The sequence below is a fragment of the Monopterus albus genome, unplaced genomic scaffold, assembly GCF_001952655.1.
Source record: "Monopterus albus unplaced genomic scaffold, M_albus_1.0 scaffold28.1, whole genome shotgun sequence".
NCBI classification, from domain to species: domain Eukaryota; kingdom Metazoa; phylum Chordata; class Actinopteri; order Synbranchiformes; family Synbranchidae; genus Monopterus; species Monopterus albus.
Window position 1 is genome coordinate 4,032,861 of NW_018127908.1, and position 27,268 is coordinate 4,060,128.

At 40.4% G+C, this 27,268-nt stretch overlaps 1 protein-coding gene across 2 annotated transcripts in view; it reads left to right on the forward strand.

The window, feature by feature from the left end:
* The window catches only part of agap3 (ArfGAP with GTPase domain, ankyrin repeat and PH domain 3), a 112,148-nt gene that overhangs the window by 68,276 nt on the left and 16,604 nt on the right, over nt 1–27,268 (forward strand). For both annotated transcript variants that reach the window (XM_020595922.1, XM_020595921.1), the window contains 4 exons: nt 3,693–3,797; nt 5,532–5,703; nt 11,686–11,835; nt 17,783–17,938. In XM_020595922.1, coding sequence (XP_020451578.1) covers nt 3,693–3,797; nt 5,532–5,703; nt 11,686–11,835; nt 17,783–17,938 — 583 coding nt within the window. The remainder of the gene's footprint in view (nt 1–3,692; nt 3,798–5,531; nt 5,704–11,685; nt 11,836–17,782; nt 17,939–27,268) is intronic.

Genomic DNA, 27,268 nt, shown 5'->3' on the forward strand with positions numbered 1-27,268 from the left:
TGTGTGTGTGTGTGTAAAACACATACCTATCAACTTGAAAATGTGTAGTTTTGATACTATAAAGGCACAGTGATTCAATTTCTGACATTATGAATTGCTGATAAATTCACGTGTGTAATTGAAGACTTCTGGATAATGCAAATAATGATTCTAATCCTGTTATCAGTTTTGATAATAATCTTAAATTTAGATCATGGATGACACCTTTACTAAAAACATGTTTGGTTTTAGTGGACATATTATTTTATGAATGCTCATAATTGTGTATGGGTATTTTTTGTAAGAGCTTTCATTAGATGTCCTAGTAATTTGCTTTAATCTGACAGTTTGTTAAGGTAGTTTTATATTTTGTTACATGGTGCAACATTAAATAATCACCATTCTGTTTTCTATTTTGAAATATTTACCTATTTTTCCATTGCAATACTTTTTTCTTTTCATTACGATTGTCTTCATTGTTTTATTTCTACTTATATACTCGCATATTGCTTTAAAGGACCAGATGGGGAGTAGTGAACAGTGAATTATACATTTGAGAAAGGATCATTTCTTAACATCCAACTGTAGCCGAAGGAGAAGTAATTGACACATCACATTGATTAGCAATCACTCGTGATTATATGAGAGCTTTTGAAAATGGGTCAGCATCCTTATATTATCCTCTTTACCTGCAAATGATAGAAGATAGTGTCTTCTTTTTTTTTTATGTTGAGCCAGACCGTCTAATTCCTTTTGGAAGAAAATTGCCAAGGCTTCAGTCCAGCTTAAATAATGGCAGGGTGCCGCTTCCGAGCCCCATGGCTCAATCAGAAAATAACACTTTGGGGAAACCACAGTTTAACAGATACTGTATCTATCAGTCGATTTCTCTGTGAGTGGTTACAGATGCAGTGTTTCATGACATAGATTTTTTTTTTTTTATTAAGAAGTGTTGATTATTAAGAACTTTATATTGACTTACTTGTACACATCTTCAATTAAAAAAATTTAAACAAAACAGGTAGCATAACATTACTTAAAACTCTTAGGCGGCAGTTCCAGCAACATGGCATTTCTGTTTGTTCTCTGTAAAGATCTTGGTTTTATGTAGATTAGTGTAATCCCCTGCAGGACCTGGCTCAGGTGATCTGAGGTTGATTTTCACGGATTAAAATCCCCCTCAGAGCAATCTGTTCTGTAAACTCTGCTGTTCTTATCCAACACATTATAGGGAGCTCCCTCCTAAAGTCCAGGGCCAATTTCCCTGAGTATCATTGCAACTTTTAACAAGATAAGCCATCACCCCCCCAGCCCCCATTTATCTACAAAGGATTTTTTTGGAGGGGGAGTCTGGCTACAGATGTGGTAGGAGGGATGGATGGGGCCACTAGTGTGACTAGCTGATCCCCCGGCCAGTCAAATGCACAATCAAGGAGATCAAAGTGTCAATGTGAGCAAATACTGAGTGAGGATAACAATGCACTCACTACTGAGGAGCTGTTTGTGGCAATCCCACCCCATCACCGAACCCCCAACCCAACCCAGCACACACACACACACACACACACACACACACCAGCACACAGTGTTCCCCACTCCCTGGCCTATCACAAAGGGCCGGCCTATCAGTCAGCCACAGTGGCAGGATGCAGCTTTTCTCCTGGTCGTCTGACAAAAGCAGGGAAAGACACTATCTCCTCTGTGTAGATATGGCAATTGTGTGGACACAGAGCGCACGTCTGACGATTGGCCTGTTTCCTTATGTCACACAGGCTGAACACACTCATGTCTTTGTGTGTGTGCGTGTGTGTGTGTGTGTGTGTGTGTGTGTGTGCGTGTGTGTGTGTGTGTGTGTGTGTGTGTGTGTGTATCTCGGGTGATGTGTGTTGAAGGCAAGCACAGGATTCCACACATACTGCCTTTAGAACAGCCTCTAAACCAAAATGACAAACAACAGAATAATCATGATACATAGTTTTTTCAAATATTACTGGACACGTCACAACCATGATAAACTGTTTTTAATTAAAACAAGAGAAAAAGAAAGTCTAAAGATTTACGCACAATTTTCTTAGTATCTTTATTGATCTGCTTTACAGCTTTGGTAAATATACGAAGCTCTGCTCTGATTGCATGTATAGATTTATGTATGCTTCAGTAGGACCAGGAGATGAGCAACATAACTGCTTGTAAAACATGCATTATAATGTCACCAGAGGCCCTATGACTGGATCATTTACTTTATATGATTAGAGAGACATTTAAAACTTGTTTACGTTTTTTTTTAATTGAATAAATTGAGAGGAGTCTGGGCAGAAGTCCCAGAAAGTATCAATAGTTCTAAAATAGCTAAACTAAGGAATCATACTCCTTTTTTGGCCATTTTTGTTTCTCCTCCCCTTCTTTGTTTTCTAAATATCTGATGTTATTACAGTGCTCATCTCGTTATGGTACTTGTTCAGTACGTAAAAATAAAACACACAAAAACAAAATGTATTAAGCTTCAACAACAGAAGAAACACTGATGCTGGTCTGTTTTGTCTGATCTTAGTATGTGTTTGAAAAGCTTAAGATTCCAGTGGAAAATTTTCTTCTACACTTTGCAACTTAATGATTTTACTAGAGAAGAGTAGAAAGGATAGAAAACGTTTAAGCTGTATTTTAATGTCTACTCAAGGGAAAAGCTGGTATATCGATAAGATATGAAGAAGCCCAAACTGTTGAATCCCAGCATGCAGCTAGAAGTCAGTACTTGGCCACCCCCAGATGAATCAGGGTTCGGATTAGGATGATTGTCAGCAAACAACCTGGTGCCCAGGTCACCAAGGGTCAGCGCTTCCTGATGTGTTAATCAGGATTAAGGCAAAACACTACCCCTTTAACCCCGACCCCTTTTTAGCTCACATACACACACACACACACACACACACACACACACACACACAGACCCTGGCTGTAAAAGAACAAACATTGCTCAGGCTTAATCCCCTAATTAAGTGGGGTCCTCCTCACTATTTAACCTCAGAGAGCCTCCTGGCTGTTGCACTCTGTAGCGTTTGGTCACCTCCAGCAGAGGAACTGCATTGTTTACCAGTGGATTTACTCAGCAGATAAGGAAAACCATCTGAGGCCCTAAAAGGCCCCAGATGATAAAGCAGAATAGAATAGAGGCTAAGTGGGCTTTGAAGAGGGGAGATCACACTCCCTAATCCGAGGATTGAGAGGTCTTCCAGAGTTCAGCATGTTATGTGTATGAATGCAGAGAGGAGGTTTGGCAAATTGGATTGTCTCTCTGTCTGAATGGTCTCTGAGCCAGAGGAACTTGGCCAGTTTTGGAGGCTTAAAAGGTCACAATAGAAAAACAAACATATATCTTACATGTTAGTCTACAAATTTTAGTAAATTAAAATGATATACCTGAAAAAATGACAAAATAAAAAATAAATAAAACATTTAAAGGGCTTTAATTATGAATGACTCTTAAGTTCACATATGTTCTACATTTTCACTTCTGTGCTGTTTCATAATTGTCACATAAAATGCTGTTTATTTGCTTTGTGACTTACCACAAACCTCGGTGTTCCTGCTATAACAAATCAGCAATAACAATAATAATGCCGTTTGATGGTATTTAACAACCATAATGGCTCATATCATCCACCATGCTGCTTTGAGAGGAGCGTGTGCTCACCGTGATGCCGTATCTCTTACAGGGAATCCTTCTGAAGCGAAGTGGCAAATCCCTCAACAAGGAGTGGAAAAAGAAATATGTCACACTGTGTGATAATGGCGTCCTCACTTACCACCCCAGTTTACATGTAAGTCTCAACCCCCCCATTCCTTTTCCAATCGCCTTTATGTGTTTGTTACACTAGTGTTTGTACTCGAGGGTGCTGCTGCTTAATGTAGGACTTTTTCAACCACTGAGCACAGTTCTCTTGATGCGATTATTTTTACCACCACTGCTGTACAGAACTGGATTACAGCAACACAGGCTCATGATTTCTACAGATGTATTGCTTCATACAGTGGCTATATTAGCTAACCTTGTGACTTTAAGATTAGTATTAAGAAACGGGGTGTCTTAGTGGTCATCGCTTCACCCCCTGTGGTGTATATCCCTGATGCCGGCTAATGGAGACATGGCTGTGCTACTGCGTGCCTGCCGCGCCTAGACTCCACGCTGGCTTGTATTTATAATGGTTCTCACTGCATGGCAGCAGAGCCTGACCAGCCTCCCACATCCATCTTTGTCAGAATCCTGCTGGGCCGCTAATACCTCTTAAACACTCGGCTGGCTGGCAGCAGACAGCTCAGGAAGCCGGTGCCGTCCTTCTCAAAAACCCCTTTGATTCCTTCCATCACTTTCTAATTCTTCCTTTCCTCTGTTTGGTGTGTTTAGATAACTTGGGAAGGTAAAATGAAAGATTTCAGTCAGCAACTAGTAACTAATGAGACATCTCAAACTTTGAACGCAAGCCCCAACAGTTAGACGTGAACCTTGTGTGCGGCCTTGTTGCACTGACGCTGTGTTAGTGGTTAAATTTACAAGCAGTTATTAGCAGAGCAGCGCTGTGCTACAGTGATGTATGTAATTGACTGAACAGGCTATCTCTCTATTACAGGTCATCAGGGCAGTCTATGAATCTATGAATCTGTTGTCTTACGGAGGGAGGTGAAATCAGGGAGACAGTTACATTAGCACAGTAACAGCTCGAGCTCATTTGGAGCAGTGGAGCAGAGAAGGAGTAGAAAAGGGAGAAGGGGAAGAGAGAGAGACTGAGAAAAGGAGAGAGGGAGGAAGGAAAGAGGGAGGAAGGCAGACTGAGAATGGAAGAGGGGAGCCTTTAATTTCGCAGTCAGCCAAGCCATCCACACAATCACCTTCTGTTAATTCTATCTGCTACATCAATTAAATTGTTTGTAGAAACTAATTGAATGTGGCTTAATCACACATCTTAATAGCTTTGCACGCTTCGATCTGGCTGTTAATTCCAGCAATAAAATGAAATGAGAGCGCTCACTGGGTAATTAGCGAGGAGGCTTGGGAAAGAAATGAGTGCTTTATGACATGGTAATAAAGTAGAGGAGCCGGTGGGGGGACGGCAAAGGCCGAGCTCGCCTCTATCTGGGTCTTTTTTTGCTGAGCCCAGTGATTTTCACCTTGGCTTCCCACATTTGGGCCGTAGTCGCTTTAAACCAAATCAAATGGCCAAATTGAAAGCGAATGAGACTGTTTGCATTCATTAAGCCCAACATCTTGCTATTTGGAGAGACGGCGTGGGCACAGGTGATGTATAATGGCTTTACAATCATTTTTCCACTATCACACACGCTTGATGGAAGGTCTACGATGGGTTGTGACTAATGGGGATGGAAATTGAATAGTCTTTTAATTTGTTTTTCTTCCATAATTCCTGGATTCTTGTTGGTCCACTGTGTATAATCAGGTCCCTGAATTGGGGGATATACCTTGAAATATCTGGACTCTTCCTTGTGTAGAGTGCAGGCCACTTACTGTTGTCATGTTCTGTTTACATCTTTATATTTAGGACTACATGCAGAATGTGCATGGGAAAGAGATCGACTTGCTGAGGACAACAGTCAAAGTTCCTGGGAAGCGACCACCCAGAGCTGTGGCCACCGTCGCCCCCACTGCGAGCCCCAAAACCAACGGGCTGACCAAGGACCGCAGCACCTTCCAGCTGGGTGTAGGAAACACAGGTAGGGCTCTCTGCCTCAGTACAAAGCTAAAGGCCAAATTCATGGAACAGGATTTTTTTCAAAAATGTCCAAACTAAATGATTAATTGATCAAACGAGAAAATAATTGGCAGATTAAATATTAAAGAAAATAATCATTCATTGCAGCCTTAGTTCTGAGACTCTGCAGCTTGCAGAAGTGTCCAAACGTAATTAATTGGTATATTTGTGACGTGTAGTTGTGGTGCTGGAGTTTGCACATAATGATGATACTGAAAGGATGCACATGGTACACCAAGGGGATCTCTCATATATGTTATATACGACCCAGCAGAGAAAACCAATCACAAGTACAACATGTAATGGTTACTCAATTACTCTTTTATTACTGCACTCATTTTCTATGTCCTCAGTTTGTGATTATTCATAAAAATGGGTCCCAACAGGTTAATTATTTAGATTCCATATGTTTCATCCATGCAAATTAGCAGCCTCAGTCAGAGTATACACAATAATGACTTAATGAGCATATATGAGAAATCAATTAATTCTTCAAATTACCAGGCAGGGAATTAAAATTGTGTTATCACGAAACATTAAGGATTGTTTTACTTGAACAATTATGACACTGACCTAGTTGTTTTTCACTCCCTCTGGTAGAGAGAGTCACAGCAGCAAAAACAGTTTGGTCCTGAACACTATGCCAGGGTTTCTCCACCTTTCAAGCTTAAAAATAGAGCTCCTCTCCCACAAAGCTGTGCCACCAGAGGCTGCAGAGAGTCTGCCAGGCATACAGAGTGGAAGCCAGTGATTGGATTTAGGGGTTAGGATTAAGAGTAATTAATACTAATTAGCGAAGTGATCCGGAGGGAGACGGGGGTCCTTCGTCGGCTTTGAAATGGACATAGTGTTTCCATCTCTCAGGCTAAAGCTAAGCGGCTAATAGTGGGTGCAGCGCCAGAGACGGGTCAGCGGGGACAATTAGCATTGTCCAGGTAGGTTACTGTTAAACCTGGCCAATATACTGCCACCACTCAATGGGTTAATCAGTCAAAAGCAGAAAGATGTAGGACTTCACAGAGCAGAGGACATTGGATCGAGGTTGTTTAGTCCCACAGCCTGTTAACCTTGAGTGCTGGGTTGAGGGGAGTCACTGGTGCAGACAAGGGACCCTAAAAATCAGGTCAGACAAGGTTTTGGGAAAACAGCACCAACTGGTTTGCCCCCCCCCCAGTTCATTTTTTTGACTGAATAATGTTTGCTTTTTGTGCTCATTTCTTGGAAAAGACTCCTCAATGACAGATTCCCAAGATTTTCAGTTGCCATCCATTTGTGCATCAGGGAACAATGTGAGGGAAATTTGTCTTAATCTCCATTTAGGAAAAGAAAGGTTACAAATCACATCAGGTCTCTCTCCGGGTGGAGGACCCTCTTCTGATTATGCGATCAGGATTTTGATTTCATTAGACATGCAATTGACGAAGGGAACAAAGGGGTAATTTTTCATTCATGCTGTCCAAATCACAAGCCTTGTCTGTGCCTTTGGTAATACTTTCATTCCTTAGATCTAAAGACCTTTATAATCACTGGGAGAAGAGGGATAGCGGCGGAGAGAAAGAGGGGCGGAGTGGATGGGGGAGATGGGAAGAGGAGAGGTTGAGAAGACAGAGAGTAAATGAGAGAACGCATGCGCTCACAAGTTTGCCAAGCGGCCAGGTTTAATTCCTTTGCTGTGTGCTGAGCGGAACCATTTTAAATATGATCCTCCCTGTTAACACGCATCCTGCCGTGTCACCCGCGACAGATACATTGTATCAAAGTATTAATGGGCCCAGTCACTTTTAATCAATCCTGTTGGGAAGAGAAGTGCATGTAGAAGAGGTGGAGATTTCAGGAAAGTGTTTAGCTCGTTCTCTCTTTACTCTGCACCATAATATGTCTCCAACTCGAGTCAGTAACACTGTTTAACCAGGACTCGCATACGTTACGACCAGCAGGCCCTGCCAGTGCCAATATGAGATTTTTCAGCACTGATGCAGCCTGTTGTGGGTGTTACATAAATCCGTGGCTCTCATTCTAGTCTGAAACACCCAACCCTACTGGTTAAGGTCAAGTACCCCTTTATTAATACTATACGTCATGTTCGAAATGTGTTCATTTGCACTGATTTAAAACAGTTTCATAACTCTGTTAATTACATAAAAGCGGCTATTGTTTAAATTGTTTTCATACAGGAGGCATTACAGAATTGTTAATGTGTCAGCCCAGTTGCTTTATTACTGTGAAGGCTCCTCTTTGCTCTATTTTGCCTTGGATTGTGACACATTCGTACATCACTTTAAACAAAAGCATCTGCCAAATGAATAAATGCAATGTAAATGTAAGTTAGCGTTTTAGTAGTGCTTCTTCAGAGAGCAAGACTCTGAATGTTAGGTGTTAGTTTCAACTTTTCTGCTAACTGTAGTTGCCATGCACTCTCAGTTACCGCACATGGCGTTCAAATGCTTCTACCTCCTCGAGCTGATAGGAGAAGTGTCTTGTGCATTCATCTAATTGATAGTTGATAGTTATTGTAACTAAATTCACTAAAGCAGAAAAGAGAGAAAAGTCTCAGACCCATTTGTGGCCCAAATAATTTTTAATATGTACTACTGCACGCACACACACATATATATGTAGACTCATACAGTTACTTAGCTTTCATCTTTGTGCAAATCACATCCAAATGTTGTCAGAGTCGTAGTAACAGGAAGGCACAACAGTTGTGATCTGAAAATGTATGCAGACTTCCTCTGACTATTCCAAACCATATTATAAAGCTTGAATAAAAAAATGTTAATTTGTCCAGAAATCTGAATAAGTAATGAAATCAAGATGCTAATCAAGTGTTGAAGTAAGTTTCTTTGTTATTTTGATGCATGCATTGTGTGCAATTATGGTACATAAGGCATAGTTGTCTGAGTGACTCGTGCGGGGACTGGCAGCAGCAGCAGAGGCAGGATCGGGGTGGAGGGGGACATCTGGGCGTTGGTCGTGATGATGGTGGTGGATTACACACAGCCACAGATGATGTGCTGCTCGGCCTACATTAGCATGAATGCTTCATTATCCCACTACTTGTACATAATGGCAACAACTCCACGGAGGGGTGAGGCCTTGTCACGGCTCATCAGCCCACTGACGGCCCGGCCTAAAGAGAAATGAGAAGCAAGGCAGCCCTGCTCCCTGCTAATCCATCGCCTCTACTTAACACCCCAGCCCTGGATATCCTACAGTGCACACTGTATGACTTTTGCTGTCTCTTGAAACACACGATGATACAGTCAGCAAGAAATACTCATTATGTTCTTTTGTACTTTTAGGTTCCCAGTAATTTTAAGGAAATGTACAAGAATTAGTAATAAAATGTTTTGTTTTAGACGTATCCATGTACAATCATTTCCTCAAAATGTTTATTTCCAGCAAAATGTTCAAAAAGAAAAGTATTCAGATGAGGGCCTGGTTGCTCAGATTGTATTTTTTATTACTAAATATTTTATAATTACTTTACATTGTAGCCTTTTCTATTACCTGTTGGGTAGTTTATCTAAAGAATACACTATTTTATTTTACAGATACTTATATTTTGTACATAAAATCACAATTTGTAAAGGAACTTGAACTTGTAGCTATAGTAGCAGGAAATGAAATTACTCAATAAAAGTAGGAACTTAAAACTGTCCTTTAGCACACTTAGTTCACAACACTGTCCTGATCACAAAAATCTATACAGTATAATATATTGTTCCACACAATCTAGACAAAATTGGGACCTAAATTAAGGTTTGACCTATTCAGTAAATGTCAGGAAATTGTCAACATGTTCTGTATTGTAAACACAGGGCCTTAATAAAACTGCACGCACTGTAAATTAGCGATTAATTCCTGATTTGCTCCATTAAATACATTAAAATGAAATAATATTGTCATTTTGTATTCGTATTTGACCTTCATATCACTTTTATGATCAGTGAAGTCGGTGACATTAGGTGATAAATCTGATCCTTTGCACCTCAGTTTGCAGTTCGTCACTGTCAGTCCATCGTAGTGCAACTGCTACAAGTGTAAAACGTACTGGAGTCAGTCCTGGCTGGAGCTGCGAGTGCAGTGCTCCTTTAATGCCACAAGCTGATTATTTCTCCACTGTAATTACATTATCCTCCCCTTTATGCAGGAGTGGTCTCTAGGGACTAATGGATACATCCATGTATAATTCATTAATCATTAGCATCCAATTTGACAATTAGACATGATTGTTGAATTTTAAATATCAATCGATGTTGCCTTGTAGTTATCTGACAGGGTTTTTTTTGTATTTCTCTTTTTTTTAGGTGTCAGAGTCAAACTTTAGAAATAAAGGATGTAGATCTTTTTTTTTTTTTTAAACAAAAAAAAATGTTGTTCAAGGAGTTGCACCTATAAATAATGATGTTGGAAACTCAGAGTAATATTGGGTCTCAGCTGTAAACAAAGAGACACAGTACTCTGGTTTTTTAAACATCATAATTATAAATGCTTTTTTAATTCAGTAATGATACAACAAATCACAAGCCTTTTTATAGAAGTTGTGAGCTTATTTTATGTAGCATTCATCCGTCACTTTTTAAAAAAACAAAGTTTCACATTTTCTTTTCAGTGCCCCTACTCCTCAGCTCCGCTCCCCCCTTCCTCCTCCTCCTCCTCCTCCTCCTGTTCTGCCTCCTCCGCTCTGATTTCAGCATGCTAATTTAGTCAGCGCTCCTCAGCATGATTCCCTCGCTCTCTCTCCCATTCTTGCTGCGATTCTGCTCCCTCCCCTCTGGGACCTGAAGATTAATATTCCTGGGCCCAACAAGATAATTACTGATACTAATTAGACATGATTATGTGAATTTGATACACTTATTACTCTAGATAATGAGTAGGACATATTATCCTAACAAGCACCCGTGCCGCTTAGTTTACTTTACACACGACCCACACACTATATTTTCTGTTATTGTCACCTCAATCAGAAACTGATATTCTTTTTTAATTATTGAATAAAAGGCCTTGACATGTAATACCTGTAAGATGAGGAGGCATTGTTGAGAAAATCAGTTATGGTTTGTTTCCCAAAACAAAACCCCTGAAACTTTAACCTTATGGTGTCAGAGCAATATCTGTTTATCTCATTACATTTGATTCTTTTTAGCATGTAGTTGTGCAGCCTGTAAAAAAAAAAAAAGTTAGCGTTAACTTCTAGGTGAGAAAAGCCTGTGAAAATGAACTTTTTGCTGATAAATTTTATTTGTAAATAGCATATTTTTTCTTATAGGTCATGCAAATTCAGTTCTTATTAGTGTATTTACCTGAGATTCAGTTTTTGAGGGAAAAGACAATTTTGGAGTAATTAGTTGTATTTCATGACTGTTCAGTCTGACACTGTTTGAAGCTTAAATTCTTGATCTGATTTCCCGCATATGACTGGAAGTGTATTGGTGAGTTTGTCAGAGTAGTTAGGATATGCTGTAGCGACCGCTCCCGAACAGGAGGGAAGGACCACACATGGCGCAGCCTAGCAAATGAATTAGTAAAGAGAGCCAGGCGTCCGGGGCTCGTCTGATTGGAAGTTAGGGAGAGAACGCCCGCTGACGCCAGTGGAGATCGATGTGGCAGTCAGAGGGATGAGGCGAGATAATTAGCGTTCAGAGTGTATCTTGTTAATTAAGGGCTAATTAGAGGCAGAGGCGGAGGGAGAGGGGTTTTGTGTGTGTCTCTATGAGGGGTTTGTTTGACAGAGAGATGTGCACAAATAAGGTGGCAGCAGCATTGCAGTGCTGGAGAAACTAGTAAAAAAACTCAATTACATCATTATGATGCCTTTACAGTCTTTTTTGTTCAAAGAAAACAATCCTGCCCAACTAAGTTAAGAATTCAAGGCACCATAGAGAACATCAGAAATCAGGATTCTCTTTTCTGTGTGTGACTGTGTCTTATTTTCCAGGGGCCCCTCACTCCAACAGTAGTACGTCCCTCCAGACGGGTGGGTCGTTGTTTGGTGGGAGTAAAGATGGCATGCACCAACGCTCCTTCTCTGTGTCCAGTGCCGACCAGTGGAATGAGGCCATCAACACCAGTACAAGCAGCGGAGCCCGTAAGACCTCCAGTTCCTGCACCTACATAATATAAATCCATTCAAAAGTCCTCATCTTGCATAGTGCAATTAAAATCCACACATTATTACCACAAACATGTGGAGTTCAGTACTTTAAACCAAACTGTTGGATCAGATATTGAGGTGTGGTTCGACAGAGATGCCATTTCACAAGTTTCTTAAACCGATGAAACATGCCTCATTTTCATAATTACGTGATCAGGGTTGTGATCGCTGTGACCTTTTTAGCTGTTGCGCGTTGATAGAAGCAGTGTGTTCAGAGGGGAGGAACAGTGAAGGGTAACTTTTTGCCATTGATGCATCTCCACTTACTGCCTCTGTGTCACACTGCACCTTGTCACTGTACTTGAGTGAAGTAAGATAATATATTTGCCATGCATATCGACCCCCACCCACCATTCTGTCTTTACCTTCCATCTTACTCTCTGCCCCCACCCCCCCACATCCTTCCTCTGTTTTCCTCTCTTTTCTTCTGAAGAGGAAAATGAATGCTTTTCGGGGGTACCATTCATCACCAGTTATTTCCCTCTCTTTGTGGTTGGCAGTAAAAAAGCACTTAAATGCACATCAACAGAATAACAGTCATTTCCATGCATGTTTGCACTCTGGTAGTTCTCATTAGCACGGCGGCGGCTCCCCCCCTCCCCATGGGCTCCCAGGGGCCCCGGCAGTTTAAAGAGCGCACTTTATGAGCGCTGCTGGAGTCCAACTGCACGGCCCTCGTGGTTCCACAGACAAGCCTGTCTCTCATTTGGAGCTGCCAAACGATCAATTCTGCCTGGACGCAGGCACTTCCATCACCCCCTACCCTGTCTCCCATCAGCAGCATGCCCAAAGCAGAATTACTTAGATTCGTGGGGTCCTCAAATAAATGAGCGCAAGTGTATGTTGTGTATGCGTGTGTTCTCGCTGAATTTTTTTGTGTAGCTGGTGTATGTGAGTTTTTTCCTCCGAGGATGTTTGCATCTGTATTATAATGTGTGTGTGGGAGACAAAAGGCTTCGTACTGGATGTTTGTGGATGTGCATCTGGCAGTCGGTCTGCAACAGACAAATAGGAATTCCTAAACGTTGTGCGGTGGAAATAAGGAGGCTCGAGTTTCCCATTTTCATGTTTGGTAAACTGAAAAGCCCTCAATATTAACATAGCTCATTAACCAGCATCCACTCTTCAACTAAATCAGATCCACAATTTGCTCCATTATTCTGTTTTCTTCAATTATTTTCATGCTACTCTTAAGGTAACCACAAATGAGCCAGAATGAGGCAAATGAGCTGAAAATAATAATAGAAATACTGTGTCAAATGACAGATATGTTTTTCGTCCTTAGGAAGGAGTGTCTCTGTAATCGGTGTATAGTCAGTGTAGACAGTTTTAAGGTTTGTAATGGGCACTGAAAGCAGCATCTTTGTATCTCAAAAACTTTCTCTGAATATCTTTTTCTGACAAGTTAAGAATGTGAATTAAAACAGGAGAATATGTCTGTAGTGTAAAGTGTGACTGGACTATCAGAAAACATCAACTTGATTGAAATGTGACCCTCTTTGCTTTCATCCTAATGTGCCTTCAATAATCAATAGAGGGTGTTCCACAGTGATGGGTGCTCATGTTTTGCCTTTTGAATTGACTTGAAGCAAGCCCAATCACTCCATTATCCTTGGTGAAGGTTGCAGGTTAACATAAAATGTGATTCTAGATGCAAAAACTGTAGATTGATGATTCACTGGTGAATGAATGCATCTTAGCCAGGTAACCATTTCCATATTATTTAAAGAATGTCCTCATTTGTAAACCTATTGAGCAAAGGCAGAAGCAGAGGTAGTAACGTCTCTTGAATATTGAGTGCCGATTTTTGATTAAATCCCAGCCCAATTTTTCTATCGCTTGCATTCATAAAGGCACCTATTCTTAATGCACTGGATGCTTGTTTAGATACTACACTCCTTGGTACACCTCAATCTTTGAACCTGAATTAAAAGCAGGAGGTTCAAACAGTCATCTGAGCAATGTGATAAGCTCGCTGGTGACAGTAACTTAAGTCATGGTCAAGTGTGATCATGCTTCCAAAGTCAAAGGATTACTGCAAATCAGTGTGCTAAAAATTCAATACAGGTTATCCTGTTGTTAGATGATCAACATCTTGGTTGTCCACAAAATTAGAGCAAGTAGAATTTGACTAAAATCTGTGAAAATGTGAGCTTTTTAAAAAAGTTCTTTGGAAAATTTACATGATTTTGTTTTTGTTAAACACAAAAAGACTCACTCAGAAGTACAGCTGAAATGATTATAGACAAATTTATCAACATAAAATTTATCAGCATCATTTTACATAAGAATGATTTAAGTTGTTTTTGGAAAACAAAAAAAAAACATTCACTTTATTATATATGATAGCAAATCGAATAACTGGGGTTTAAACTGTTGGTCTCACAAAACAAGCAATTGGGGAATTCTAATGGTCATTTCAATGAAAAATGTATTAATGAGAAAAAGATACAGCAGATTAGTTCATAATGAATGAATAAATGGTCTTATACTTGTATAGCGCCTTTCTATGCTTTTACAGCACACTCAAAGCGCTTTCACATTATTCGGCCATTCACCCATTCGCACTCTCAAGCACTCACGCATTCACACACCAGTGTAATCATTGTGACAACTGGGGGTTCAGTGTCTTGCTCAAGGACACCTCGACATGTTGACTGGACAAGTCGGGAATCGAGCCACTAATCCTCCGGTTAGGAAACGACCCGCTCTACCTCCTGAGCCACAGCCGCCCCGGATAGTTAGCAGCAGTTCAAATGGGAAGGGCATTATTTTACATTTTTACCATGTGAGTTTAAATATAAAACATCATTGCATATTGATAAGTCCACACTATATACAGACACTTTTACTTACTTACTTACTCAATCCTTCATGGGAAGTTTACATCATTTTTTTTCCATTTATGTTGCAGTCTTTTAATTTATAACTTTTAAGTTTGCATATCAGGACACGGGTAGTTAATGCACAGATAGCCTTTTCCTGTGGCACTGTGTTTTATACCTTGGCCTCCTGATGCGAAGGTGATAGCATGTGGGGCTTTTGATTTCTACGCCCGGCCGTAATGAAGTTTGACATTTAGTTTGGAGAGAGCAGCAGAGCGCGATCAGGCCTTGATTAGTACGCTCTAATTGAGGATAATAAGGGGGAGGCGGTGATTGTTTCTAATTTTTGCCATTAATTGCAGCCGTTGGCTTTGATTGAGGACAGGCAGGGCTGCCGTGTCAAGGGGTCTGGTGGAATCATAGTGCTCCTCACCCAGAGCCTCTTGAATAACAATGAAATGACTCTCCTCCCCCTTCATCCCCCCTCTGCATCTCTCTCTCTCTCACCCTCTTTTCATTCTCATTCATTCTCAGTGTGCCGTTGGTAAAGGCAGGAAGCTGTTAGCAGCCCCCTCTTTGTCTCACCCACAACCTTCATCGTGAAGCATGTTTAAACTGTCATCTCAGTGGTGAGAGTGTAATACACTGTAATCACAGGTTAGACTGATACCTATTCTGCTGCCCAGGTGATCTTGGCTGAGTGGGAAAGAGACTCCTGATCCACTGTGTGCTTCATTACCTAGCCTGGTCCTGATGCCCATCATACACACTAACAGCTACCTAATAATGTCATAGTGAATTCTCTGCTTTTATAATCAGTCTGTTTCCAATTTTATAATTCTCAACTTAGGAAATATACTCTAACAGTCATGCATAGTTTAGAGCTGAGAACCACTTAAAGACAGGGGACTATAAAACCATTAGGTTTCAGGTGCGTTGATATTGTTGCTCACTGGTGTGTACTGTAGTTTTATACCTTTCCTGCGTTCCTCCCTATACTTAGATGTTACAGACTTCTTAAAGGCTGATTGGTACAAATAAAGGGAGGTGTATCACCTTGTATATGTTTCAGGTGCAAGATGAGCTGGAAAAGGGTCATTTTCCACAACATTAGGGGCAGAAATTGATAATTAGAGGTGTTTATGACAGGGTTGGGGCCCCTGAAGGGCAGTCCTCCCCTTTAACCTCAAGCGACATTAAACAAATGCTGGCTGTCATGTCGGAGGCAGGTTGGAGCTCAAGTCTTTCACCCGCCATACGGCGCTGTGCTGGCGGGACAGACGCTGGGATGGAGAGGGAGGAGGAACCAGAGAGTGGGGGTGGAAGGGGGGACACATGGAGGACCCCTGTGCCCCCAGCTGTCTGAGCCAGCTAATGACTCGTCTCAGGGGGGCTGTTGTAAGAGAGCAGGGAAATTGAAACAGACGCTTCGACTAGGAGCTGCTACATGTGTGGCTGTGTGCTGCCATTCAAAACACCAGAGAGCTTAATGTATGTAGTCCAACACAAGCACCAGTGTTATGTTTAATAATGCGATGGCACATAATCAATATTATATTTTCAAGTAACATGTCATTATACTTAAATATTAAAAGTACTTGGATGGCCCCTTATCTTCTAACAAACAGTATTTAGCAGCAGTAATAGATAACTTTAATTCATTTAATGTCATTCTTGTTTGTATACATTAAAGCTCATCATGAGGAACCACTGAAGTCGAGTACAGACATAACAATGTGTGTCTCAGGTGTTGTCTCCTATATTTTGCCCATGCTCAAAGAATGCATCCTAGGGCCCTCCAAGCCCACCCACTCACCACCATAACCACCCCCACCCCCCGTTAGCATCTTCAATCCCCTGCTGAGCCCATCTTACTCCTTTAAGACAGCCCCATCTCCCTAAAGGTAATGACCGAATTAGGCCTAATGTTGTACACTGGCTAATGGCACAGTGCCGCACATTATAGCGTGTGCAACTGGCAACGACAACAGCAATAATCCCTGAGCCCCTTGTCCTCCTGCACTCCACCCCTGGGGCTGGGATGGTGCACAGGGAAATGAATGAGTTTGCCACACTACAATGAGCTTTTGATGGGAGACAATGGAGGAGACTGCCAGCACCACACAGGGTGGTAAGAGGAGAGCAATATGGGGCCCATCTACTGGCTCTCCCTCCCTGCTTCCCTGAGGCCCCTGGCCCCTACTCCCAGATTCATAATGGCATCCGGAGGGGGAAAGAAGGGAAAGTGATGTCAAATGTCAGGAAACCAGAAGGATGGCAAGCTGACAACCCCCTCCTAAAGTATCACTCCATCCCTCCTATTCCTTTGCCCAACGGTAGCACAGGTTAATATCACATTTATAAAATCACTTACAAGAAACAAAGCCGACTCTTAGCCCCCTGTCACTCTCAGACAGTCATATAGAGAGCTTTGCTGCAGGCTAACTTAGGTAACCATTTGTTCACTCATAGCCCCATACCTGTCTTTCACTCTATCTAAAGCTGGAGCCACACAGTTACTTTTGGAGCACTCAAAGCCATTTCCAACTTTTACTACTGTAGGCACATTTTTAGGATGTGACAAGTCTGCCTCTGCTTTGCATGATGTTTTCAACAACCTATTCATTTTTATACTCGGTGTCATTTCACAATAATTCACATATTAATGTCTTTCGTACATAAAATCACATTTCATCACGTTTTGAATTGAATATGTACTAAACCAAACTGACGTATTTTTAAAGGAACAGCTTCACTTGTTTGATCCCATTTATAATAGCCTTTTTTGTATTTGGAAACTAAGAATGATTGGACTAGAATTTGGTGGTTCAAAACAAACCTTAGCATGCTTGAATAAGTGACCCGCCAATGGGACAGGTGCATTCAAAAAGGTTTAGATAACTTCTGTGTAAAGCTGACTCCTATGTAGACTCCTATGTAAAGCTGTACCTGTAAAGCTCCTGTGTAAAGCTGTGAAAAAACAAATTCAAACTTTAAAAAAATCCAAACTTTAACATAAAAATAATGATAGCTTTTCCTGCCTTGTCTCTTTTCAGCTAATGGGATGAGTGACCCAACGAGTTCTACTGTGGGTAGTGCCACCAGTCCTAAACTTGAGCCACCTCCTTCCCCTCATGCCAACCGCAAGAAACACAGACGGAAAAAGAGCACGGGCATCACAAAACCAGATGGCTTATCTGCAGGCAATGAAGGTACAATGCAGTCATTTCACTGCAATTCTGAAATGACAGTAACGTATGAAACAAAAAAGGAAATTGTCCATGGGATAGAGATGCCTAACAGGCAAAACATTCAAAGACCAAAGCAGAGACCCAGGCTCATTTCCTGGTAGTCTAAGTACAAAAAAGGTAAGTTTACAGAAACAAATACAACATGAGGTAAGAAACTGCCTGAACAGGTAAGAAACCAGAATGTAAGACATCGTTAAGATGGGAGAGGGCGTCTATTGAACAGCACTGATTAAGAGGTAGAGGAAGATGCCATACAACCAATACCAGGAGGCGTAGTCGATGTCATCAAAATGAAGTTAACTTCTACAGATGATGTCCAACAAGAAAATCTGTGTTCACAAAATGTTAGGTTACCAGGGTGACCCCAGTTCTCTGAAGGCCGAGTTGAGGTATCTTTGCCAAACATCATAAAATAAAGCCTGGTGAATACTGTTAACACATTATTTGGTTATATGAAACCATTGTTGTACAATGTGTGTGGGACTATGGTTCTTGTTACCATTGCTAACTCTGAGAGACGAGGCAGTCCAAGTAACTTCAAAATAGTGCTGATTTATTCAAAGGATCACAAGTAAAATTAACATTACACGCTCAGGTATCTTGCACCTCCAAACTGCTCGCAGGCAGATGTAAGATGAAAGACCCTGAACCCACCAGGCCTATACATTATATCCCCTCGGTTGGGCTAGCCCCATACTACACAGAAACGTCAACCAAGACGTCTCTGTTGTCAGCTTTGCAGCTGGTCATAGCAGTAGTCAAAACATGAAGCAAATCAATGTGTGTGTGTGTTGATTAAGTGGTGTGTAACTAAAAACATTCTCACAGACTTCTAGTAACATGTTGTGACTTAAACATGAGAACATATTATGGCTAAGGCTACAGTTATACACGTCATAATAATAATAATATTAAACACCCTGTCTGCTGACAGTCATCAACTCTTCTCTCTAGTTATCCTTGACCAGATGTACCCTGTAGAAACTCATAAGCAGGCTTAAGCATTTAACAGTCTAACTAGACATCCTATCTCCACTAAACATTTCTAATACATAAAGTATCTATCCAATTTCTATCTGACTAAAAATACCTAACATGTGTATCCAGATTTATTATAAAGATATGGGAGAGACCAAACCTGTCCTGTACTAGTGAAGCTAACTAACTCACAGGTGAAAGGAAGTGGTAAATTACACACATTGTGCATCTCAAAGAAGTCAATGCTGAATTAGGGTGAAAGTAGAAAGAATATTTACATTTAATTTTACAGAAACTTGTCATTTTTATTCCAATGATATAATATGTTTTATTCGCTTAAGGATGTGCCAACCACAGAGGAGCCTTAGTGATCCGCTTTGAACTCAACAGCTTCTACATGCTGATTAGTTTTCTCCTCTCATTATTAAATAAGAGCAGGTAATCTTCTGTTTTCTGACTGAATATGCATATGAAGTACATAAAGGTGTGCAGTTTTGTATCTCTTTGTGGCCCCCTGCACAGTGCACCCCTCACAGTCCTCCCCTTCTTTTTTTAACCGTTGGATGAATGGCCTGATCCTCAGAAGCCATAGCCCTCCTCAGCAGGGGAGTGGCAGTCGGCTCTCCGTCCAATTAATAATGATTCTCCAGCCCAGTGATGAATGGACTACTCTAATTGGATGGCATTGTGAAAACACTGAGACGCATTTCAGAGGCCATAAAACTGATGTCACTTGGGTGCGATGATCAATCAACAAGATTGATACGCTGGATAATAACAACAATGGCATTGACGCCTCCTAAATGGGGCTTAGCATTTATAATCATTATACTTTTTTTATCATGGTCTCTGACAGATTCTCTTTAAAGCCTGATTGGGTCCGTTGACCACATTGTTGTTTGGAGTGAACATTGTCAGCATCTTGCCGATAAGTGGTGCTGTTTTTATTGTTAAGAGTATTGTCACAGCAGCATCATTTAGTGGCAGTCATACTGGGCCCAAATCTGATAATATTCCAGATTAAGCATTATCATTTATATTTTGACAGTATATCATGAGGTGTGATGTATATATTGAAGTACCCTGCAACTCACACTCTCTGTTCGAGCCCGGTCTTTTCTTAAGATGTCCATTATTTCAGTTTTATTTGACAGCACTTAGCTCTTAATGGGCATCTCCTGGCAGAATTACACACTCACATTACAGCCTTGAATGAATGATGGCTGGCATTATCAGACATCATTACATCTCATTGATAACGGCTTATGTAGGCTGGCATAATTTAAGTCAGATTACCCCTGGACTTCCAGAAGAGAAAGTCTAAGAGTAATCAGGCTGCAGGAGGCAGATTCAGAATGTCTCTCACGTCATCAAACACACACATTTTCTGTCTCTCTCATTGTTCTGTGTGAGAATTTTTATTAGCATCAACTTGCCTGTTCTGCTGAATGCTCTGGAATATAGACACATCACTTAAATATTGGATTCACCCAAGTTTGGGATGTGAGTTGTGTATCCTGTTGAAAGACTCAGGGAGAGAGAGAAAAAGAGAGAGAGAGGAAAGCAAAGCGGAGAAGAGGTGGGAACCTTGAATAAATTGCCATCAGTTTATCTCATTTATGGGGCAATCAGAAGCGTGCAATGCAGTCTGAAATTTAATTTTAGTAGTTGAGAAGCATCATAAATCAAAACAGCATGAGGATTTTAAGGTGAGAAGTCATTTTAGTCAATATGGGACGTATAGGATGTACAGGGGAGCCTGGAGAAACTTGCCGCACCGTCATGTCTAAATATGGCACTACAGTGCATAACAGGACTTCTACATAACTGCTGAAGCTGCAGAAAATCCTACACATAGAGTATTTTACAACCCCAATTTCATTGTTATAATTATAAAAATCTACATGATAGACAGCAGTTGCCTACAAATTTTCAAATAGATTTGTAAAGTTCAGCACATGGATTTAAAATCACATTTAATGTCTTGTATTTGCCTTAAAATGCATATATTGATGCAAAGCCATATTTATTTCAAATCAATTTAAAGCTGCATTTGGCTAGTCTATGAATTCACTGTTATGTCTACGGTGATATACTTCCACCAAGGATATGCACAGTGGACACCGTCCTTAATATCCTATGCACTGTCAGAGCTGTGTGGTGTAATGAACTTCTCATGTGCTTAAAGAATGATGCAGGATGCATGGCGAGACAACTGACAGCCCCGTAATGTGTTTCCCAGCAGCCGCTCGGCGACGAGCTCTCTCGGTGTGTCGCTCACCATAAACCCACTGGAAAATCGATGGCCGATAAAGAGTTGTGTTCAGGGGGAGCCCCCTCTGATTAATGCAGACTGTCAGGGAGCATCATTAATGTATTTCTCTTTTAAAGAAAGTGTATCAAATGCTTATTGTTTTGGGGGTGGTTAGCTTCTCCAAAACGAGCAGAAAGGATGGTGCAGGAATGGAGGAATTGTACAAGGCTCCTTCGTGATTCTTCACACAGTATGGATGAAAATATGTATTTACTCATGCCAAGGTCACAGATATCAGGGAGGAAAGCAAGAGCTAGGTGTTTGCCTCAGTACTATAATGCAAAGCAAATGCTTGTTTACATCAAGACTTCATTTCAGATGCAATTTCATACACAGACATCAAACTCTCATCCAACTTTCTTTGCCTTTTTGCATATTTTGAGCAAAAGTGCACAAGGTCTATAGTTTCAACAAAAGATACCAGACTAAAGGAATTATTACTTTACTAGTACTGCAAAATGTGCACTCAAAGTTATAAGAAACTTGCTTTTTATTTTAACAAACTACTTCTTAAATGGTTAATAAACCTATTATTTAATTAGAGATTCAATAATTAAATTAAATCAACAAGTTGTTATAATTTCACAATTTGAACTATTGAGTTAAAGTGATTGAAAGTACTCCTCCACTGGATTGTATCAGCAATTAGAGGAGGATGGGGAAATAATTTTTATGTTTAGAGAAAGTGGATCATAAAACTTAAAACAGAGTTCTACAAAGGTGATGATAATGTTAGCTTTTAATTACAATTATATATATTTATATGCACATGTACATACTGTATACCACTTAAACCAGTTTTAATATCATGTTATTCTGCTCAAAAAGACACAATGGAATCAACTCTACTCTTTTACCAAAGCATCTGATAGACGTAGAGGTATGAAAAGCATCGTGTAAACTAGCAAAAGTGAAGGAAAGACAAAGTCTTTTATCGTCAGTGTTGTAGTCGAGTCACTAAACCTCGAATCTGAGTTGAGTCCTGAGTTCCCAGTGCTGGAGTCCATGTCAAGAAGGAGTCATCGAAGAAAAGTCAGAGTTGAGTCGAGTCCATTACCCTGATACCCGAGTCCAAGTCATCAAGGTCTACATTAAATACAATCGACACAGCTCCCACCATTTTCAAAGGAGTTTACTTGCTAGTGTTTTTTTATTCAGTGCTTATGTTACAAATGAGACAATCATGTACGCTTCAATGGAAGTGTAACAGTTACAGCATGGTGCAGGTCAACAGGCTTTAATATTAATATTCTATACCAAATTATTATGAGCTGTTATCAAGAAAATAAATAAATCAGAGTCCTCATCTCCAACCTCTGAGTCCAAATCTAGTCAGTGATCAGGTTTTATTAGAGGCACGAGTCCTGATTTCCAGGACTAAAGTCAGACTCATGTATGAGTCCTGGACTCTAGTGCTACAGCACTTTTAATAGTAAACTTGTATGTTTGAGTTCACAGTCTTCGTGAAGGTTAAAGGATAAGAACAGAGATGCTGAAAAAAGAGTATTTACCATTGAATGGCTTTGAGGAGCATCATACACAACTGAAGAGCTGAGATGACCTGGCTGAAACAATCAGAAATTAGTTATGTTATATTCCTAAAGGTTTGCTGTGAGGTTCACAGACTTAAAAGATACTGTTTGAATGCCTTTACTGCACTGTTAATATCACACGTTGTCATTTTTTAAATTCTTAACTCTTTCTAAACTTTTTTTTCCTTTCTGCTTTTAGATTTCTTTTATGGCCCTTGACTGTCTTACACTATGTTTGTTGTCTAGGGTTTAGATCAGAAGAAAGCAATGCATGGCAAAAACTACAGAAGTACTGGAACAAGAGATCACACTCCCTCTTTGCTCTACACTACAAGCTGACCTGTGCCATCTGTTGATCAATTATAATGTTAAGTTTACACTAAGGCCAACTTAATCCAGTATCCTATTGTCCTGCACCTTAGCAAACTAAGGGTTAATATCCTCTGGAGTCCAGCTGAGGATTAGGAAATGGAGGTTTAACTGCCTGTGCTAATGGTGGGTGTTTATCTCAATACTTTGTTTTGTCACTCCCCGACTCGCTCTCATTTCCGAAAGCTGTCCCTGGAGCCTCCACTCTTGTAATGGCTTAGCTTTCTCAGCGCCACAGTATGCAGGGGAAGGAATAACAAGATTCTCATTTGGGCTCTATACACACTGCCCACAGATACATGTATAATTGGTCCCGTTTTCATTCTGCTTTGTTGTTAAGTGCACTAGCTATTAGGGTAGTGGTATTGGTGCTGATTTCATGTGTTTGTTTATTGTTGGAAGGTGTGCTGCTTGTTTGTTTGAATGTGTGTGCATGTAAAAGTGTGCAAAAGTGTGTGTGTGTGTGTGTGTGTCAGATAGACAAAGAGTGTGCTCTGTCTCTCTTTTCCTTCCTGCTCTCTTCTTTCTGAGTTTGGTCGTGGTTCCCCCGGGGCCCCTGTCGCAGTAATGGCCTGCTCCTGATTGCTCTGATACAGGTTAGGAATATTGGCTTTAATGATGTGTAAAATGAGCAAGCAGTGCCTGTGACATTTACAGATGGCACTGCCTTGGCCTGTTCTTCCCAACTGCTCGTTAATTCACGGGAACGGCAAGCACTTCTTTAAGTGACTGCCTGATGCATGCATACAACACAGCACATCCTACACACCAAAAAGAAAAAATAGCTCACCTTGTGTACTACTGCACCTTGTCATAATTTCCAGCCAAGTGTTCGCTAAAATGGATAAAAAAAAAAGAAGTCCTCAAGGCTCAGAGCTGTTTGCAAAGTCCTTTCCAACAGAACGGTCTCCAGAGGTCTTTGAAAGGCTTAGACAGAATAGTTGCTGTGCTGCTGCACAGCTGGGCTCAGCACCAAACCCCCCCAGGTGCTAATCTGGTCTACAGGTCCTCGGCAGTGCATCTGCTACACATACACAGTGATAGAGGGATCACTGTCCTCAGGTCACCCTTTTGTCTTTCAGGGTCCAGTTTAATTTTCAGTTCAAGCATTTACCTTTATGATGTACAGCAACAAACATTTTTAAAATAATTTTTTAATTTTTCTCTAATGGCAGCCAGTCAGTAGTGGAGGAAGATCCTTTACCTACATAGCAGTACAAATACAGCCATTTTAAAATGCTGCTTTACATGTACAATTCCTGCATTCATAATCCTATCTACAATCAGTAAAAGTAGAAATGTATTATCAGCTGAATGTACTTAAAGTATCAAAATAATTATATATCACATTATTCAATTGTTTGATTGCTCCTTAAATAACAACCATACAGATCAAATGAGAAAAGGAGGAAGTCGGATGACACACCAATCAGCCATAACATAATGACCACTGACTGGTGAAGTGATTAACACTCATTATCTCATTACAGTGGCACCTGTCAGTGTGTGGGGTGTATTAGGCAGCAAGTGAACAGTCAGTCCTCAAAATTGATGTGTTGGAAGCAGGAAAAATGGGCCAGTGTAAGGATCTGAGTGACTTTGACAAGGGCCAAACTGTGATGGGTGGACAACTGGGTCAAAGCATCTCCCACACTGCAGGTGTTGTTGGGTGTTCTGGTCTGCGGTGGTCAGTACCTACCAACAGTAGTCTGAGAAAGGACAAGCAGTGAATGGGCGACAGGGTCGTGGACGCCCAAGGCTCACCGACCTACTCTAGATTCAACTTTTATATTTCATTCAAAATATTCCATTTTGTATGAATCATTGTTGATTTACGGTTGAATTGGTCTAAAAAAAATTTCTAACTTGTCCCTCGACCACAATTTTCACGTCTTTAATTTTTTTTTATCATTAAATGATAGACACAGTTGTCCTCTTTCAGACAGTACAACTACAGAAGCAAACAGATTCACACAAGACGCACTGTGACAACACAAGATCTTCCTCTGGGAAGTACAGGTTGGAGGCCTTGTTGCATTTATCTGTTGGAGCTGAGATTCCTTCTGAAATCTTTAGGAGTATAAGTAACATGAAATGCTGAAGTAAAGTAGAAGAACCCCAAAGCTGTACTTGAGCAAATATATTCAGCTTTTTGTATTATAAAATATTCTGCCTATTAAAGTGCTGTTGTGTTGCTGCTGGAAGCCATCAAGTATCTGATCAAGAGTATCTGTAACTGAGAGGTTCTTGAACTGTTTTATGATCCATGTAAATGGTGGACAATGTGCATCTTTATCTGTTCCTTCCCCATTGTAACTTTATGGCCATTACACTCTAATTTCCTTTTTATTATGCCATGTTAATTAAGGAAAATCATATTTTGCTCATTCTTCACAGTTGGCTCCTCCATTAGATTGAAATGGTGTTCTTTCTTGTCCACCCACTATCAGCGCTGTGTTAATTTATTTCTAATTGGCAAGAACTTGTTGATCGTAGGCTCACAGATAGCTGTGGTCAGGAGGTTAATGCTCATGTTAATGTGACAAGGTGATCGTTCCTCTGCTAGCCATTTGCTAACTGCAACCACTGAGTAATAACAGAAGCACTAATGGTCCCTTTACAAGCTCATCATGGCGGGTGCCTGCAAGATGGCCTTGACACATTGTTCATGCTTAGATTTACTGTCTGTGAAACGAACACTTTGACCTTAGCATTATGCCTACGTGGAGCAGAATTACTTTGGCTTGCGGAGCTGAATTGCCACACCGTGGACAACATTAAAAAGTAATGTGAGTGTGCCGGAGCTGCATGTAATGACAATATCTGTATCACACATAAGAATTTCTGCTGCGCACGCTCCTCTGTCTGTTTAGTGGCTACAGTATGTCTCGTGTGGGCATTACTAAGCATGGAGAATTAGATTTGTTTTCCCTTGTATACTCATCAGTTTAACAAATCAGCCATCCGTTGCTTTTTTAATCTCCATAATGAAAGTGTTTTAATGCCTCCAATTTATTGCCTGGGCAGCCAACAGAATAATTAGCTTTGTTCAGGTTTTTAAAAAGATGAAAACACAAGTATAACAACATTTCAGCCTGGGAACCCCAGACTATAATAAAATGCATTAGTTATTGTACCTGAAGGCATATTGGACAAGAAAAAAATGGATTTCTTTTCTATGTATTTTCAATTAATCAAGCATTTTGTTTAACAAAACAAATTTTATTTTCATAATTTCTGCTTTTATTTTCTTCCACTTTTAGGATCCTGTAAGTTGGCCGTTAGTATTCCATCAAAGATGTTTATATTTCAATCCCTGCTAGTGTTTTAAATGTCACACCAACATAAAGTGTTTCTTCACTGTATGTCTAAATAAAGAGGCTTCCAAGTCTTTATTGATTCTCTGTGACCTGTAGTCGATTCTCCAAACTAAATCAGATAATTGAAGTTGGTGTCGAGCTAATTGGATTATTACTTTCCCCCTGAAGAGATGGCCCTCCTCCACAGCACAGCGATTGCTACATTAGCGCGTCCATCAGACACCTGTCATTTAACGGCACAGGGATGTTTCTCACACCAAGGAGGGTGAATTGATTATAAATAGAAAGTGTGGTAATTTCATTGATTAGGTGATTTGTTTGACGATCTTGTCATAATGACATTTCTTTAAAAATTCATAGAGAGTTAATTTGACAAATTATTTCTTCACATATCAAAAGTCAGACTGGATTAAAGTATATTTGTGCAATGAGAATGCTTTGTACTGGAGAGTAACTTCTATTGATTATACATGATATCAACACTAGGTAATTAATAAAGCACACCAATAGCATATCTGCAGAACTGTTTCAGGATGTAGTAGCCCAAGCTACACAGGAAAAAAGCACTACCCTTGTGTGTACTTGCCTCCAGTCTACCGAACATGCGTTATGCAAATGAGATGACTATTTGCATAGACATAATTAGGTAATTACTAATCATTTGTCTATGAGCTCGAGCATGTGCAGAGACCAGAGATGCTACACGAGTCACGTTGTACAGTATGGAGTTAATGAATTGCTTCTGAACAGCGGAGACATTGCAGCATGTGTTGAAACA